The 17,526-nt window shown below is 34.4% G+C and overlaps 1 protein-coding gene across 1 annotated transcript; it reads right to left on the bottom strand.

The window, feature by feature from the left end:
- Window positions 1–9,989: 9,989 nt before the first annotated feature.
- On the bottom strand, window positions 9,990–16,728 carry LOC149265036 (GDSL esterase/lipase At1g71250-like). The gene is made up of 5 exons (XM_089391271.1): window positions 16,427–16,728; window positions 13,946–14,073; window positions 12,578–12,823; window positions 12,190–12,445; window positions 9,990–10,611 (listed from the first exon to the last, which is right to left on the bottom strand). Exons 1-5 carry the CDS (start codon window positions 16,674–16,676, stop codon window positions 10,391–10,393), a joined length of 1,101 nt encoding a protein of 366 aa, XP_089247397.1. The 5' UTR covers window positions 16,677–16,728; the 3' UTR covers window positions 9,990–10,390.
- Window positions 16,729–17,526: the final 798 nt, after the last annotated feature.

Here is a 17,526-nt window from a genome sequence, read left to right as displayed (position 1 = left end):
CTGTGTGTAATCATAAATGAATTTTATGAGGAAATTAATTTTCCCTATGAAATATTGTATGGATTTCTTGTTTACCGAAAAGGGGCTCTATGTGATAGCATTGACCCTCTCGGGATCAATATTGATTTCTCTTTTCTATGATGTTCCATAGTAGAATCCCTTCAGACACACCAAAGACGCTCTTCTTGGGATTAAGGGCAATCCCATACTTTCGACACTGCTCAAATATCTACTTTAGATGACATACATGATCAAACCTTTTCTTTGAAAAAATAGTAACATCATCTAAATAAACAATAATGCTTTGACTTCTAAGGCCACGAAAGGCAATTTCCATCGCTATTTGAAAAGTTGCACCAACATTGATTAGTCCAAATGAGACTCTCTTGAAAGAAAATGTTTCCCATTTAGTCTAGAAGGTAGTTTTCAGTCTGTCCAGTTCCACTACTAGCACTTGATTGTAACATAAAAAGCCATCTAGTAGTGAAAATATTTCAGACCCAGATACTATCTAGAGTATCTGCTCCATGGATGGCACTAGATAGTTATCTTTGTCAGAAGCTCGGTTAAGATTCCAAAAATCAACACATAAACGTATTTCACCATACTTATCTCTAACCAAGACCAAGTTGGAAACCCACATGGAATGTATAACTTTGAATATGATATGGGCATCCAATAACTTTCTCAATTACTTATGGATGAGGGATTCCAGTGTTGGATGGACTTTTCGTAGTTTCTGCCGGAACAATTTCACCCCTTATTTTATAGGAATTATGTGTTGGATGATACGAGTGTCATAGGTCTTTAAATCAACATATTTCCATGTGAACACATCTTGATACTGCTTGAATAGGAGAATAAATGCTTTTCATTCCTGTGGGGAACAATAGGTACCAAGGTTCACATAATTCAGATCTAGTGGGGTTCGAAGTTTGACTTGTTCAAATCGAAGCTTCAAAATCCGAGCCTTTGTGTTAGTTGGTCCTCTGAATCGGGGTTGAAAGTCATATAATTTATCCAAGGACACCACATATATTAGCATAGTGTTTCCATTCAGTGTTTCAGATGCTTCCTACAGAACCTGCTCATGCTCATTCTCCTCTATGGCAATGTCTTTGAATACATCAACATTTGCCATAAAGTGTAGTATATGTTGGTCATCATTGAAAGTGCGTAAATTAGTAACATTTTCAGGTACAAATGGTTTATATTAAATTTCAATAGAAAAACCATTTTTCAATGGTGACATCCTAGCAAATAGAATTTTCTAGCGCATCTGTAGTGAAATTCCTAACTCTTGGAATAGAAATAATATTGAAAGCTTTGAAATGATTTATCAAACACCATACCTCCTACTAGTAGTTTTTAATATGAGGTGAAACACAGTGTATAGTATCTCATACCTAACGAGGTGACTACCTCTGAGTCATCAATTACCTTTAGGAGCTCTACCTTCAGGTCTATATCTTTTTTCATTCCAAGTACAAGTGCTTCATATTATGTAGTATTATTAGTGCACTCGAACTCCAGACAACATGAAAGTATATGTTTCTTGTTATGTGGGTCTATAAGTACAAAACCGACTCTAGAACCATCCTGTGTCTTAGAACCATCAAAATAAAGAGTCCAAAAATTGCTAGATACTAAGTTATTTCATATATTATTATTCCTACTAATACTAGCATTACTACTATTATGTACATCTATATTACATAATTCATTTGCACCAGCTGGGAAACAAGGAAGGAGTTTTGGTCATGTATCTGGCGAAATGGGTGATGGCTATGCATGGTAGCATTCAAGGTAAGTTTCTAAAAAGTAGTTCCCAAAAATTAAGTCCGCGAAATCAACACACTAATTTTTCCCTTCGAAAGGTGTAACAATGTGTTTCATGTAAGGTTTTGATTCCACCCGGATTTGGTTATTTTTGCCCTTGTACAAAAGCCATAAATGTGACCAATCGGTAGAAAAATACCCCTATAATTTGCTAGACCAGTCTCTACTTAGCAATACACCGCAAGCTTCTGGGATGTCCAAAATCACTATGTTTATGCATTAGTGAAATCAGTGATCAAATGATAAGCGAATAAGAACGTTTCTGAGTTCACCAATAGATTGGACAAGAGACTTGTCTAGCTAAATAATATGTGCATTGATATTATCCCATTTGGCATTGATTTTCTTGGAAACAGATAATGGCATTATGTTTATAGATGCATCATAATCAACTAAACAATTGTGAACATTGTAATTGAAAATTTCAAAAGTCAATAAGAACAGAGGGAAGATGCTATTAGCTTCTATTGTTACAATGTTAACAACTGATTCCAAGGGACTAGAAGAGTTACCAGAAACCTTCTGAGAATAAGCGTTATCACCTAATGAGGACTGGGCAAGGGCTTGGACAAGCAGTTCCCACTAGCTTACTATCCTTGTAAGCTCAAATATTGAAATATTTGTGCAAGCTTTCTTCATATCTTCCACTATATTATAATCCAAGGCAACAAGCATTGTCGTAGTATCTGGAGGAGTGACTTTGTTTGACACTTACAAAATGGTAGTCTTACTTTTATTGTTGGCGGAAGTGTTCTTTATTATGGAAGCATCTCCAGACTTGTCCTGAGATTTTTGAGCCAAGTTGATGGGTGATGTGATTTTCCTTAGCAGATGTTCCTTCAATTTTTCCTTTGTCAGCTCTTATTTAGGAATGTTTTTCTTCTGAGCCTGAGCCTCATTTAGTGGTGGTTCCTCAACATTGTTCTTCTCAGCAGTGAACAAACAAATGAAAGTATTTACTGCATTTCCGTTAGGTCCCTATAATACTAGTGTATTCCCCCATAATTATTGTCATTGTAGCCCCTTATTGTTATTGTTGTGTCCTTGTTGTCCCAATATTGTTATTATTGTTCCCCATAGAAGCCCACTATTGTTATTGTTGTTCCCTTACATTTTATTTTTATGTTGACTCTGATTATATTATGACGCCTTAGACTCCTATATATAGAAAGAAGGTTTTGTCATTTGTATCATCCAAGAATTTTTCATTTGTGTAATGTAAAGGAGGTTTCCCCCTCAAATAGGCTAATTTTGAAGTCGTTGATCTATCTATTATTCTATTTTGTGAGATGGTTGCATAAAATTTTGTATTAGAGCAATTTATGGTTCCTCCATTTGTAACCATCACTTGACACTCTGGTGCTAGATATGGGAAGCAATTCAATTCCTCGACTATCTTACAATGAATAAAATTATGGGTATTACCCGATTCAATCAACACTATTACCTTTTTCTTCTTGATATGTCCTTCTATCTTGAGATTTTTCCATGTTTCATGATTAAAGAAGGTTTTAGGTGACAAGCTCCCAGTTCAAACAATATTTCCAGAACTTGACTAGGAAGGAAAAATCATATTGGAACTTGAAGCAGTGATAGAAACAAGAACTTGACAGCTACGAAATCGATCAATTTTAGAATATCTCATCAAGTGGAACAACTTACCCACTGAATATTCCACATGGGAGGATGATAATTCTATACAAAAGCATCCAAAACTACTCAGGCTTTGAGGACAACATTTTTTTGAAGGAGAGGGGCATGTTAGGTCCCTATAGTACTAGTTTATTCCCCCATTATTATTGTCCATTTAGCACATTATTGTTATTATTGTGCCCCATAGAAGCCCACTATTGTTATTGTTGTTCCCTTACATGTTTATTGTTATGTCAGCTTTGATTATATTGTGACCCTTTAGACTCCTATATATAGAAAGGAGGTTTTTTCATTTGTATCATCTAAGAATTGTTCATTGGTGTAATGTAAAGGAGGTTTCCCCCTCAAAGAGGATAATTTTGAAGTTGTTGATCTATCTCTTATTCTATTTTGTGCGCTAGTTGCATAAAAATGTCCGACACCCACAACTTCTTCAGTCGCATAAGATTCTTCCTTTTCTTTCGTCTGCTTAGTTTGTTGATCTAAAAGTACTCAATCAATAATGTGCATAGCCAGAGAATTCATGTTGTGATTCCACTGTGGGCATGTCTTTCTGAATGATATTCTTGATGAAAATAACAATATTGGTCCATGCCCATGCTTTCGACATTCGACACAACATTCAATCTCTGTGTCGACTTAGCCCGTTGATTATTACCGTTGTTGTTGTTGTTAGTGCTTCTCAGGAAGTTGAATTTTTGGGGCTTGATGTTGATATTGGTCTCTCTTGTCCTTTATTTTAATTCTTCCAACTCATTGGACAAAGTCTTGATGGTCCGGGTCAAGTTTTCAAGGTCAGTGGCTTCTTTATCCTTGGCCTTGCTTGAAGAGGCCTGAGATCTTTTCCCTGTCTCCTTCGAATCTTTAGATTGTTTATTGTCGAAAATGAATATGATTTCATGTAATTCCTTTTCAACAACAATGGATTCTTCAATTTTTTGTGCCAAATTTTCTTCCACAGTTCTCTTTTACGAACTACACAATGGTTGTCAACAAGGTCGAAGTGTAGTAATCAATTGTGATGGAGTCATGAGGCTTCGTATCAGTGGGAAATTTGTTCAATATCCAATTGAAACTCTGATTAAAATATTTAACATTTTATTTCTTCTCCATATTTATATTCCCTAACTTCTTCAAGAACATGGCTGAGGTTTTGTCATCAACGAACTTTTCAAGGAACAACTTTTTAAACCCATTCCAATTATGAATTGAGTTTGCAGGAAGACTGTGATACCAAACAACTACTCTACCATCTAAGGTACAAGGAAAGAGTCTACATGCAACATCATCATAACGTACCTCGAGCATCTGCAAGTTTGGGTAGAAGTTATCCAAATGGTATTATGCTTTGATTGCCTTGTCAGGGTCATATTTCATTAACAAATTTTATGGGTGTCTTAGCATCTTATGTAAAATACCCAAAAGAGTGAGTGGGCCTGAGACATCCAATCCAAATCTTGGTCTTCCATGTTCTCGTCTTTGTGCTCCTCCTCCTCTTCAGAATCTGAGGAATATTCTCCGTGGCCACGTAACCTGTGGAAAATGTTGTCTGAGAGTGCAACGTTGTCCCCACTCCCTTTTTTGTAAGATGGGGGTTACTATGGTTGTTCTATGTTATATGTGGATTTTTCTAACTCTTCAAGGGTAGAAAAACCCAAATATTTCATTGTAGAAACCACTATCCTGGTAGGAGTTGTCTCTTTCATCTTCGGAAAGTAAGGAATATTATGTGCTCCACGAATTAATCCAATAGCCTTCACAAAATGACGAGTTATAGGTCGAATTGCCTGGATGTTATCCTAGATAACTTTGCAAGTTTTTCCCGAGTTGGGATGAGAAGGTACACCTACTTTAGGAATATGAGTCAGAGAGCTACTGGGAATGTTGCTGCCTTGTCCAAAAGAAATACAATGTGGGTGGGTGGATTTATTAGCCATAAAAATATATTTTCACTCCTTCTAGCACCGAAAATGTTGACAGTGTTGGACCTACCAACATTCAAAGGGGTCTCCCCAATATGCGGTCCCAATTAGACCTCACATATTTTGGCATAGGAGCCTCATATAGAATACGACCTGACTGATGTCTACTTAAATATTTTCCTTGGCTTTAGTTGTTAGTAAGAGAGAGAATCACATATGTGCCTTCAAAAAGCAAGCAAGTGTACATGGTGAATGTTTGATTTCAGGTGCATAAAGGTTATTCTACTGTAGAGGGTAGAGAAAGTAAGCCTCTAAGAGAGAGGTAATAGTATCACCCTAATAAAGACAGACAAAAATATGAATGCTTCGTCTAACATCCAATAGAATATTCCACAAATATGCGACGATCGTTGCAACCATTACAACATATCCTCAATATGATAAGCACTAAAATAACTGAAATAGTTCAACTACCTTAGTACTGGTGAAAGAAAACATGAATCATAAACATACATAGAATAGTATTACAAACATTCATAATCCATGTATGAAAACATGTTGGCCATCAGACTTCCAATATTAAGTGAAAGTCCCAAGATGCATGAATACAATGAACATCACTTGCTCTAATAGTGGATCATTAAAGCCATTACTTGCTCCCCAAAAGTATTTACTTGTTTCTCTTATGCCTTATGTGAGAAACCAAGGTTAAAAGTCCTTTACATGAGAAATGAGGATCTATTTATAACTTGAGAAGTGACCCTTCATATCCTCATGACAATTGACTTTATAACTTCTAATGACCTTTGGATTTCTGTAACTTTTAGAGTTCCAAATGAATTTTGGAATTACATATAACTTTTGGTATTATGTCCTTTGGACTTCCATGACTCTTGAGTTCACACACGACTCTTGGACTTCTACTTTTTTGTCTTTTACAATAATTACAATAATACATCTTGACTTCCACATCATCATATGATGAAACTAGACATGTCACTAGCTTGGATGACTGGAACAAAGAGTCACTGATGACATAGACTCGCTTCGGAGGTGACATATTTGCCACTATATTTGTTCTTTGTTCATTTTCCAGTCATATCACATCCACCCTCCAAAGGGTCTTCAATCTTGGAGCTTTTAGGGTGCTTTGATCATCAAGTTTCAGGTGTGTTCTTAGTTCTTTCTACGCTTCCTTTGTTTATCCTCTTTGCCTGATCTTCCTCGTGTGTGCTTACCATGAGGTCCTTGGAATACCTATTTCTGCAATCACTCATGAAGAACACCTGTCAGTCTAAAAATCTCCTACTCTACCATGTTTATGCATATTTTCCGGTTCATGCCTTTTCAGTGCACTCAAAATAGTCAAAGGAGCTTCAAGGTGCAAGGGCGCACTTGGAAAGGCTAAAGTACTAAGAAGGAGGAGCTTTGAGGCTTTGACATGAACTCAAAGGGAGAAAACAATAAAGGCAGGGCACATGTCGCAAGTCCAAAGGACGAAGGGAAAGGCTTCAGGTTTCGAAAGTGTGCTATGTGCTCAAGGGAGAAAGGGAGGGTGCAAGGCACACTCTTGAAGGATGAAGGGTAAGGCTTTGTGCCTTTGAGGTGCACTCATGTGCTCAAGAGGCCTCAGGAAGGGCACAGGCCACATTCTTAAAGGCTGAAGGGCGGGGCTTCATGCCTTCAAAGTGTGTTAATGTGCTCAAGAAGTTCAGGGCGCCTCATGGCGCATTAGGGAAGGTCGAAGGATTTAACTTCAAGTCCTCAGGGTGCGCCAGTGCGCTCAAGTAGGACACACTTCTTCGAGTTGAAGGAGTGTGCCCAAGGAAGACCTAGTCATTTTGGATAGTGTAGTTCGGAACAAGGAAGGGAATTCATGCCTTTGGAGTGCACCCAGCTCTCAAGGAAGGCACGGGGTTCACTTTTGAACAAGGAAGGGTCTCCCATCAAGGCTTCAGAGTGTGCTCATGCATTGTTGTTGTTAATGGGCTCGCTTTGCAACCCGAATTTTTCTAAGTCTAGATGATTGGTCAAGGGGTGAGCAAGATGAGTTCTAGACATAAAATCATGTGCGACACATACTAACTCATTGAGAAAACTTAGACAAACTTGATCAATAATGAATATACATCAAAACACCACTTTATGCACATTCCCCAAGTATAACTAGTGAAGTGTGTGTGACTGCGACCCAGAAGTGTCATTTTACAACAATAAATGTGTTATGATCATGAAATGCATATATAGATGTTCTAATCAATGCGACAACACTTGAGAACACTCAAGAACACTTAAGGCATGTGAAACAACATAAAAATACACTTGATGATTGAGGCGACACTTGATACGACAATAAGGTAGGCTCCAAAATTCAAATGTAGTGAAATTTTGGAGGGTGTTATAGTAGCGAAAATACCTTCCTATCCGTCTATTTCGTGTTTCATTAGAAGAGACTGACTTTTTTTATTGGCTTTTCTATTTTTTTCAAATGGATTTTCTCTTTGGGATCTCTTAGACTTTGTGTCTTTTTCATTTTTGTGGTCATTCTGGATTTATGGATGGTTTTAATAACTGAAAAAATGTAACTATCTTTTGTTTTCATCAATAGAAGAAATTACCCTTTTTTTTAAATGAAAAAAATAACAATGCTACATATTACACTTGTTTTATTAAATAATTAAAAATTACTTTACAAAAAATATTTAGAAATATCTCCAAATTAATAGCTCCTTCAGGGTCACATGCAACAAATAAATCCCTTCATATTATCCCGAATTTGTAGTGGGGGGATGGGGGGGGAAGAATGCTTCAAACCTTCAAACATTGTGGCTTGTGGTGGATATTTTCTTGTTGATTCGAAACCCTTTAGCGAACTCTTCTAATGTGGTATTTATTTTGATATGGTGGTGGCTCTACTAGCTGTACACCATAATGATAATTGATTATTCTGGCAAAAGGCTCTAGCAAGTTTGGTTTCTTTGGTTTTGCGTCTTTCTCAATAATAGTGTTGTAAAACAAATGGATCTAAAAACTCTTAGGGATCAACTCTCATACTCTCAGCTAACAACGTTCATATAACAATTTTCACTTAACTGGTGAAAGATGCTTACAACGTGCTCTGATACTAATTTGATAAATAGGCAAAGGAGGAAACTACAAAATAACATAGTTAAATACGAGTAGCTAGTGAGTGAATAACTTGTTTCAATTGCTTAAAACTACATAATTAAATAGATTCAAAACTATTAAAAATATGCTAATCCTAACTCACACATACATCACTAGAGACTTCTTAAATTAAAACTTTAGCATTACTACTCTAACATGAATAACACATATTGTAAGTAAAGTCTCTGAAACTACATGTTAACTGAATGTAATTTGAGCAATTGTTTCCAATACAAAATAGTAATGAAAGACGATACAAATTAGAGTAATACAAAGTAGAGGAGCATGGGATGAAGTTTCTTCTAATCACCTCTATGAAATGATGATAAATTGTGATAAATAAGATTCCATGATTGAATCCACGAATTTAATCTTATCATTGTAGCCTTCCTTATTATCATGAAGATTGTTAATTTCCCCAATAACAATTGATTCATCCTTCTTCTACAATTACATTAATATTATTAGATAGTAATATTCTAGTAATATCAGTATAAAGATTTAACCTTATTTGAGAAAAACCTTTGCAGGTGAATATATGTTTTCTCATAATTTCCCAATTTCCCACAATGTAATGAGATTATTCACTAAACATAAACCCTAATAAAAAAACGTCGAGAGAAACCTCACATCAATACTAGTGATGAAATCTCTACCCAAAAGAAGAGATTGTTGGTTGCACATAGATCCTAATCACAAAAACCTCACAGAGAAACCTCAATTCAATGTTAGGGATGAACTATCTACCCAAAACAACTAAAGAATAACCATGTAAGCATTGCAAACATAAAGAAGAGCCGAGATTTATTGGAATATATACAGTTAGAAGAGGAGTTTATATGATTTAAAATGAAATGGTGATCTGAAGGTCTCCCAGCTATATCCAACAAGCCAAAAAACAAAAAAGAGAGAAGAATGTAGTTGAAAATGTTAAAGAAGATCATTAAATGACTGGCTTCTATTCAATGGAAATTCAACAACTCTACATAATGGCAATTCAAATTCGTGACTTTTGATGTTGTTCTTTGTTGTCTAAGAAAACATTAATGTCAGGTTTATAAGGATCCTTCTTGAATGCATAATATACAAGTCGATTGTGCACGAATACACTCACAACACATCCTAACATCAGATTCACTCTCTGAAACATATATTCACTATTGGTTTGGGATATATTGACATTATGGTGTGGTAGATATTGACACTATGACATAGTAGAAGCTATGTATGTTAACATGAAAAATACAGAACTTGAATTTTTATTAAACCAAATTCGGGAAAAGTTCGGATGAAACCTAAAATACATATCCATATTTCACTAATATAAAAATCACCTACAACTGCAAGAAGATTTTAAATACCTTAATCACTTTATCCCTTCAAAAGCCAAACATTGACAAATTACAGCCACGTAAAACTGTAGGGAGATTTTGCAGTCCGTTCACAAAATATCTTCATAATTTGTTTTACCATTTTTGAGAGCTTTCCTAACTCAATCAATATTACAGAGTTAAGATTTCGTAGTAATTTGAAATTTCCTGAATGCTGATTAGCAACCTTTATACTATGTTTCAGCGTAAAGATATGAAATATTATCTCTATTATTTCTTCCTATAAAACATATAGGAATGTTAGTTCAGTAAACTCTCCCCGAGATGCATTAATTTCATAGGAAAAAGCCACTGCTTCTTTACTCCTTTCATACAGATCTCAGAAATCATCAGTACCTATTAAGGTACCAACATCAACCATCTAGGGAAAGGCAAACTATAATCAGTAGTAGCTAGTAAGTTACCAATATCAGTCATTTATAGCTGTGCAAGCTGCCTGACATTGATAGGATAAGCAGCAGCTGGCCCTCCATCGAAAGCTGCTTTTGCCAAAATTAAATTCACTGCTTCAGTTGGGTGGAAGGCATCCCAAAATACATATTGACCTCTGTTGGGGCATGGAAAAACCAAGGCATTGCATGTAATTTGTCCACGAAATCTCCCCACTCCACAACATCCCTCGTTGACAACACTAATCCCTGCATTAATGAAGTTCACATTTCAGAATTTCAATAAAACAAAGCAATGCATTCCAAGTCCCTTAAATCATAAAGCAATGCGTTTTAACAACATTATCTAATATTACTTTAGATTTAGAGTCACCCATGCTATCATAATATTATAATATTTTAGATTTATGTAAACCTTGCTATTACACATATTTTAACTTAGTTTATTAATCACTTTAGTTTATCTTCCCATGGAGATTCTTATTTGGATTGCAGATTAATGTTCATATGAAGCAGTAAATTCAATAAAATTAATTGTTAAATTTATACTCATTAACCATTATTGGATGTCAAAATATGCCATCAATTCAAAAATGAAATAGATAAATGATGAAAGATAATTTTTAAATGGTGTAAACTCTAATACATCTTTACACTAATATGTATGTACATCTTTACACTAATATGTATGTAGCACACACTAATATGTAGCACTGTTGGGCAAAGGCCTTGTCCCTACCCTTCTACTTACACTATGCCTACATTTTATAGGCACAGTGAAACCATCAAAGAAACCTTGTCCTTGCTCTTCTACTTACGCCATAACTACATTTTATAAGCACAGTGAAACAATCAAAGAGACTTTGTCCTTGCTCTTCTACTTACACCATGACTACATTTTATAAGCAGAGTGAAGCGATCAAAGGCCTTGTCCCTATTCTTCTAATTACACCATGCCTATATAATTATTATAGGCTCAGTGAAACAATAAAGCACAGTGAAACAATCAAAGAGACTTTGTCCTTGCTCTTCTACTTACACCATGACTACATTTTATAGGCAGAGTGAAGCGATCAAAGGCCTTGTCCCTATTCTTCTAATTACACCATGCCTATATAATATAGGCACAGTGAAACAATAAAATGTGATGATTTTGAATGGCCCATATTATCATTTTATAGGTTTAGTATAAATTGTGGGTTGGATTGCTAAATTTAATTTTATTGTTGATTTCAAGAATATTCTAAATCAGATAAATAAAAGCAAGTTTAAAGTTAATCTAATTTTTAAAATCAGTAATTGAAATAAGAGAGTGTGAGAATAAGGTCAACCATACATGTATATGGTAATTGCAAAATTTCAATAATTATATAAAAACCTAATTACATAAGTGCATATGACGAAGCCTAAAAAAAAATGCTTTTTAGAAATTTAACTTTGATAAGGTTTATAATGATTAATTTAGGTTTATGTGATCTATATCTTGTTTCTAACAAATTTTTGAGTGATACTTACATAAGAGTTTAGAACCAACCAGTGTGATTCATCGTTGATCTCTTTAGAACTAACTAGTGTGATTCATCATTGATCTCTATATTGAATCAACCAATGTGATTCATCATTGATCTCTATATTGTCTGATGATGAATCACACTGCTTGGTTCAAAATGTGTGTAGATGAACCATACTAATTGGTGAGAAACGTGCTTCCACAAATAAATTTTGATATAATATAATAATAATATTTTAACTATTTTGAAGGTCTTGAATCCTCTGAGATGAATTTTATACTAATATAATATGCAGATTCTCAATAATAACCATTACCGTATGAACGTGGGTGGTTGATGATATCCAGCACTGTGCTATATGAAGAGCTCTGAGAAACAAAGGTTGCTCCTGGCAGATTTTCGTTTAGATAACTCATCAATTGTCGAAGTCCGCCATTGAAATCCTCGACCAGATCGTTGACAGAATTCACACAGATGCCATTTGAATTAGCAGAGGCCAACTGCTCTGGAATGCAGCCCAAAGGACCAACAGAGGACACCACGAACTTCCTTGCACCGAGCTCGTATAAAGCCTGAGCATAAATTTTACTTAAAATCAGTGCCTAGTCCATAAAGCTTATATATACAGTCAATGACTATATTGCATCTGATTTGTTAGATTTTGTTTGAGAAAATGTAAAAGTTGTAAGAAGATAAATTAGTACCGAGAGCTGTTTGGAGTATTCAGAGAGGAGTAGGTCCCGAAAGCTCTGTTGCGAATATCTCCGACTTGTTGCATATATAGAAGGCTGTAAGTAGTTATTGATGTAATCGTTGCTTCCGAAGGAAAATAAAAAAATAGATTTTGAGAGGTATTTTGCAGCAGCCTGAGCGCTTCCCAATTGTACAGCGATCTCCCGGGCTGTAATACCAAAGTTGGAAACTTGCTGGCTCAACGATATTCTGCTACCCTGCAATATGAAATCGCTGATATCAGTGAATGAATGATGTGAAAACTGTTATGGCAGGTGAAACCCAACATGCAGAGGCGTTGTAGGAGATCATTTTTCATGATGTTGTAAGATATTTTTAAGTGGATTGTAAATTTCCGAATATTTTGCAAAAATGGATGAGGATAAATTAAAAATAGTTAATTTCTTTTTCTTTATCTGGGGTATATTTCTATGGCTTTGTGTATGCAGTCGTTTACTTAGGGGAGGAAATTTTCTTTATCTGGGATATACTTCTATGGTTTTGTGTATGGAGCAGTTTACTTAAGGGGAGGAAACACTTATATTGGGGAATTGCTTATATGGTTAAGAGGGGCTGGAATCTGGTAAAAAAAATTCAAGAAATATTTCAGTAGCAGTGTTTGATTGAATCATATTTTTATGGTGAAAATAGATTCTGCATCATAAAAAAATTTTGGGGCACTAGAAATTTGAAGTTTGACAGCTATAACCTAGAGTTACAAAAATCCCTGCACAAATCTTGCAGGAATTTCCATGAATTGTATTGCAGTATTGGGAATATCTTGGAATCTGACATGGTCATAAATCTGATCGTCAAGAGAGGGGTCAAACAAATTGATCTTTCTTCTAATGCCCAGAGGTCAAGCTAATTGACCTCTCTCCTCATAGTGAAATTTCAAAAAAAATCCTAGAATGATTAAATTTAAAAAACTAATAGTTTTTAACTACAATTTTTTGGATAGTTCTCTGGTTTATTTTCCGATCTAATTTGTCTAATATCTGGCAGGATTCATTGAATCACAAGTTTGACATGTTAACTTTTCACAAATGAAGTGCCCCATAAGTTTTTTGAAGATGTTGAATCCATATACAATAAAAAAATCAATTTAAATAACACAAATAAAAATTTGACCACAAATTTTTTCACTGATTAAACTCCAAAAAATTACAATTAAACACTATTCCATTTAAAAAATCCCAATTAACATAAATTTAATACTTTTATTTTCATCCATTTCTAAAATATTCTCAAATTACCATCAAAGTAAAATATAAGAAAAAAATAAAAAATAAAACGTAATTGAAACTCTGATTAGGTGTCCAGATATCCATAAAACTCACGTAGTTTCTGCCGGTTTCTTCCAGAATGCCTGCAGCTGCTGATGCATAATTTACTCCACGCATAACGTTCGGCCCTCTCGTGGTTGGATTTAAGTAGGGAGGCACGAAAGGAATGTCCAAAAACTCTCCTATATTTATACATGCACACAGATAAGATAATTGATAATTAAAACATTGAAATGGATTATGCTTTTATCTTAATTGTAAATTAACATTCGATTTTTGGAAATTTGATTAAACAACTTTAATGCTATTCATTATATTTTTGAAATATATTTCAAAATATACCCTCGAAATACATTTAAATCATTGAAATTTTCAACCATAGTACATGTTAGAAACATAGTTATATAATGCATGGCAGGCAATGTGACGATTTCACAGTGAGAGAAAAAATAACCCTCTTAACCGTATATGCCTAGCCGACTAAACACAAAGAGCTTAACTTTGAATTGAATCTCTGCGTTATGACATAAGGCTAAAGATGACATAGGGCTAAAGATTCGTCAAAGGGAAACTTTAACCAATTAGACTACTTATCAAGGTTTTTAATAAATTCATTATTATAAACATAAATTTATATATATATATATAAGTGTTAATAGGGATTATTTTATGTGGTTGGGCAATATGGTTGTTATCTTCCTTTGTGAGTGGCATAATGATGAGAAATATTGTTTATAATGGCTAAATGTCTATAAATATTGTTGTATTACCCTCACTCTTGCCCTAGAAATGAGAAAGAGAAAATATAATTTCCCTTAAATATTATATATAAAATAAAATATTTATTTGTCTTAATTTTTAATTTATAGATAAGAGTTTAAGATATTTCTTAGAATTAATTAATGCTATTTAATAATAAAGTAGATCATTTCTTGGTAAGACTACATAACTTACCCTTTCACTTCTAGCATCCAAAAGTCCTGGAAGGAATCGACAACATGTTGGGGAGTACATAAAGATGGATACACAAAGAAAAAACCAATACATCAAGATGGATACACAGAGAACTAAAGAAACAATTTATACCTTTGCTAGGATATGTGTTGAGGTAGACCTCAGTAAAGAACTACCTCACCGTATTCTTTTGACATGTAACGACCACTCTTGGACCCACTTAGATTATGAGAACACATCTATTGTTTTTGTCTCCAAATTGGACATCTACAAACCACATGTTCTTTGGGAAAGAAAGATCCCAAGAGGAAAAAAACCAGTCAAAAATCTTAAGGGATGGCAATTCCCAATGCCAAAACCCAAGGAATAAGAGGAAGAGGAGGACTTGGGACCCATCACTGAGGAAATCCCAAATCCGGAATAGTGGTATGAGTGTCACAAAATCCAAGAGTAGAAGGACACTCGGGACAATAAATGCCTAAGGAGAAGGAGATAGGAGGACTCAAACTTCCTTATACATCTGGGAGCTCAGACTCAAATAAGAAACATCCTAGGTAGAGATAAGAGAACCAACTAATTATTGTAACAACCACTCCTGATTAAGGAGAATGAAGAAAAGTAGAAAAGAAAAAAAGTGTTTACAATCTTTTACTTAACCCCAACCTTATTTTTTATTTTTTAGTTTTTTGGTTTTTATTATATGGGCACCATCTTCTTGAGTGGTGCAGTTTGGGACCCAAAAAAATGCATTATGTGCATAATTGATAGAAAGTTTTTATAATTAATAAAAAGCTACAATTTTCCAAAAAATAAAATAAAATAGATCATTGTGAGTATATAATCTTATAATAGAATTATTGATAAAGGAATTTGAGACAACATCTTGCTAAATTAGAAATTATTGATATATTTTGCCTTGAACAAATTGCCACTTTACCATAATCTTAAGAAAAAAAATATAAAAATATAAAAACTCTTGCTATTATAATCCAATGAGCACATTGGGTCAACCAAACATTTTAAACAAATTAATAATTCACCATAATATTAAAATAAAATAAAGTTACAGGATTTAAATTGGAAAGAACAACAATTTTTTTAAATATCATTTTTTTGGGATTCAGCTAAGTTAAAGTAAGTCATTTATCTATAATCATTTCCATGAAAGGGAGTCGTAGCTCACTGATTTTTCATGAGAAATTAATTAGTTAAATAACTTAACCCAGCTGAATCCCAGGAAAAAATCAATAATATAATGTAATACATTGCAAAAACTCCTGATACTTAAAATAATCCTTTTCCCAAAATCAACACCCCTTAACAAACATATAAAAATCAAATTCTCTTTTATGTATATTTTTATATATAAAATTCCTTTTTTCAAAACTTGCGAAATATACAAAACAACTTTAATTTACTTTATAAATCCAAAGTTACGGATAACAATTTAACCACTGAAACAACCCTGAAAACTATGCATATAATTCTGTAAATATTTTTATGCTGCGAGTCAGAGCGTTATCACCTGCATGGAGAACGCCTAGCTTCTACAATGAATTATTAATAATGCCTCGTCCTTACCGAAGTAGTCTGAAACAGTACGCCCGTTACAGAACCTCCCTGTAGGCCCAAGTGGGAAATCGATGCCGTAAGGAAGGAAGTCGGCTTTCGCCACAGAAGGAAGGAAGTTATTGTTTCCATTGTCACTCAGAGAATCCCCCATTACGAAGAGCGCAGGGACATAACTTTGTTTCAGAGATTCTACCTCTGTAAAAATAAGCGCCATGCAGATCATTAACAGGGCTAGCGGTATCGACCCCGCGACCTCCATTCTTACAGCTTTCCATGCTGTTGTTGATCTTCTCTATATTCTTTTAAATTGGCTGTCCTCTGAAACTGCCCACCAACTCTGTCAATCGTCTTGTTGTCTTAACCATCTGACTGCGTTCAGAGAACATGTGGGCGTTCAAGAAAGCGCCGCATTGAATTCAGATTCCAGAAGAGATGATGTTGAAGATTCAATAAAATGCTTTTTTTTATTGCAAAGATACGAAGACTAAATGCTGGGCACGGGAGACCTCCGAATGGCAGCTCTGCTTAAAAAAGCCAAGCGAAAAGATCGCGACATTTAAATATCAATGTCAACGACTGGCAGGGCGATTTTATGAATGAAATAATTGTAATACAATCTACGCGGAAGCTGGAAGCTGCATTTAACCAACCGTGTTACAGCGTTGCTCGAGGCACAATCTCTTAAGTTAGAAAAAAAATCTAGTGGTAAAAAAAAATCCTTTGTTATTTTTTTTTTTTTTTTTTTTTTTTTTTTGAGTTATTCTGATTTAATTTTTCTCAAATTTAGGGAGAATTTATTAAAATCACAAATTTGATAAATAATCAGAGTGTTGAATCTATATATAATCAAAAAAATCAGTTTAAATAACATTTTACTAAAAACACTAAAAACAATTTTTTAAAATATCACACTAAAAGACAACTTTTTTTTAAAATCACACTATTAACTTCTTAAAAAATCTAGTTACTTCCAATTCCTACAACTATAACCCCATTACAACCTCTAAAACTATTACCCTTAGTCAGAAATTAAACTCAAATCCAATTCCAATAACTACAACTATAACCCCATTCCAACCTCCACCGTATAACCTTTAATGGGAAATTGA

Source organism: Pinus tabuliformis, chromosome 6, assembly GCF_031772625.1.
Source record: "Pinus tabuliformis cultivar Carrire ecotype Pingquan chromosome 6, CPIR1, whole genome shotgun sequence".
Classification (NCBI taxonomy): Eukaryota; Viridiplantae; Streptophyta; class Pinopsida; order Pinales; family Pinaceae; genus Pinus; species Pinus tabuliformis.
This window is presented reverse-complemented; position numbering and strand designations above follow the sequence as displayed.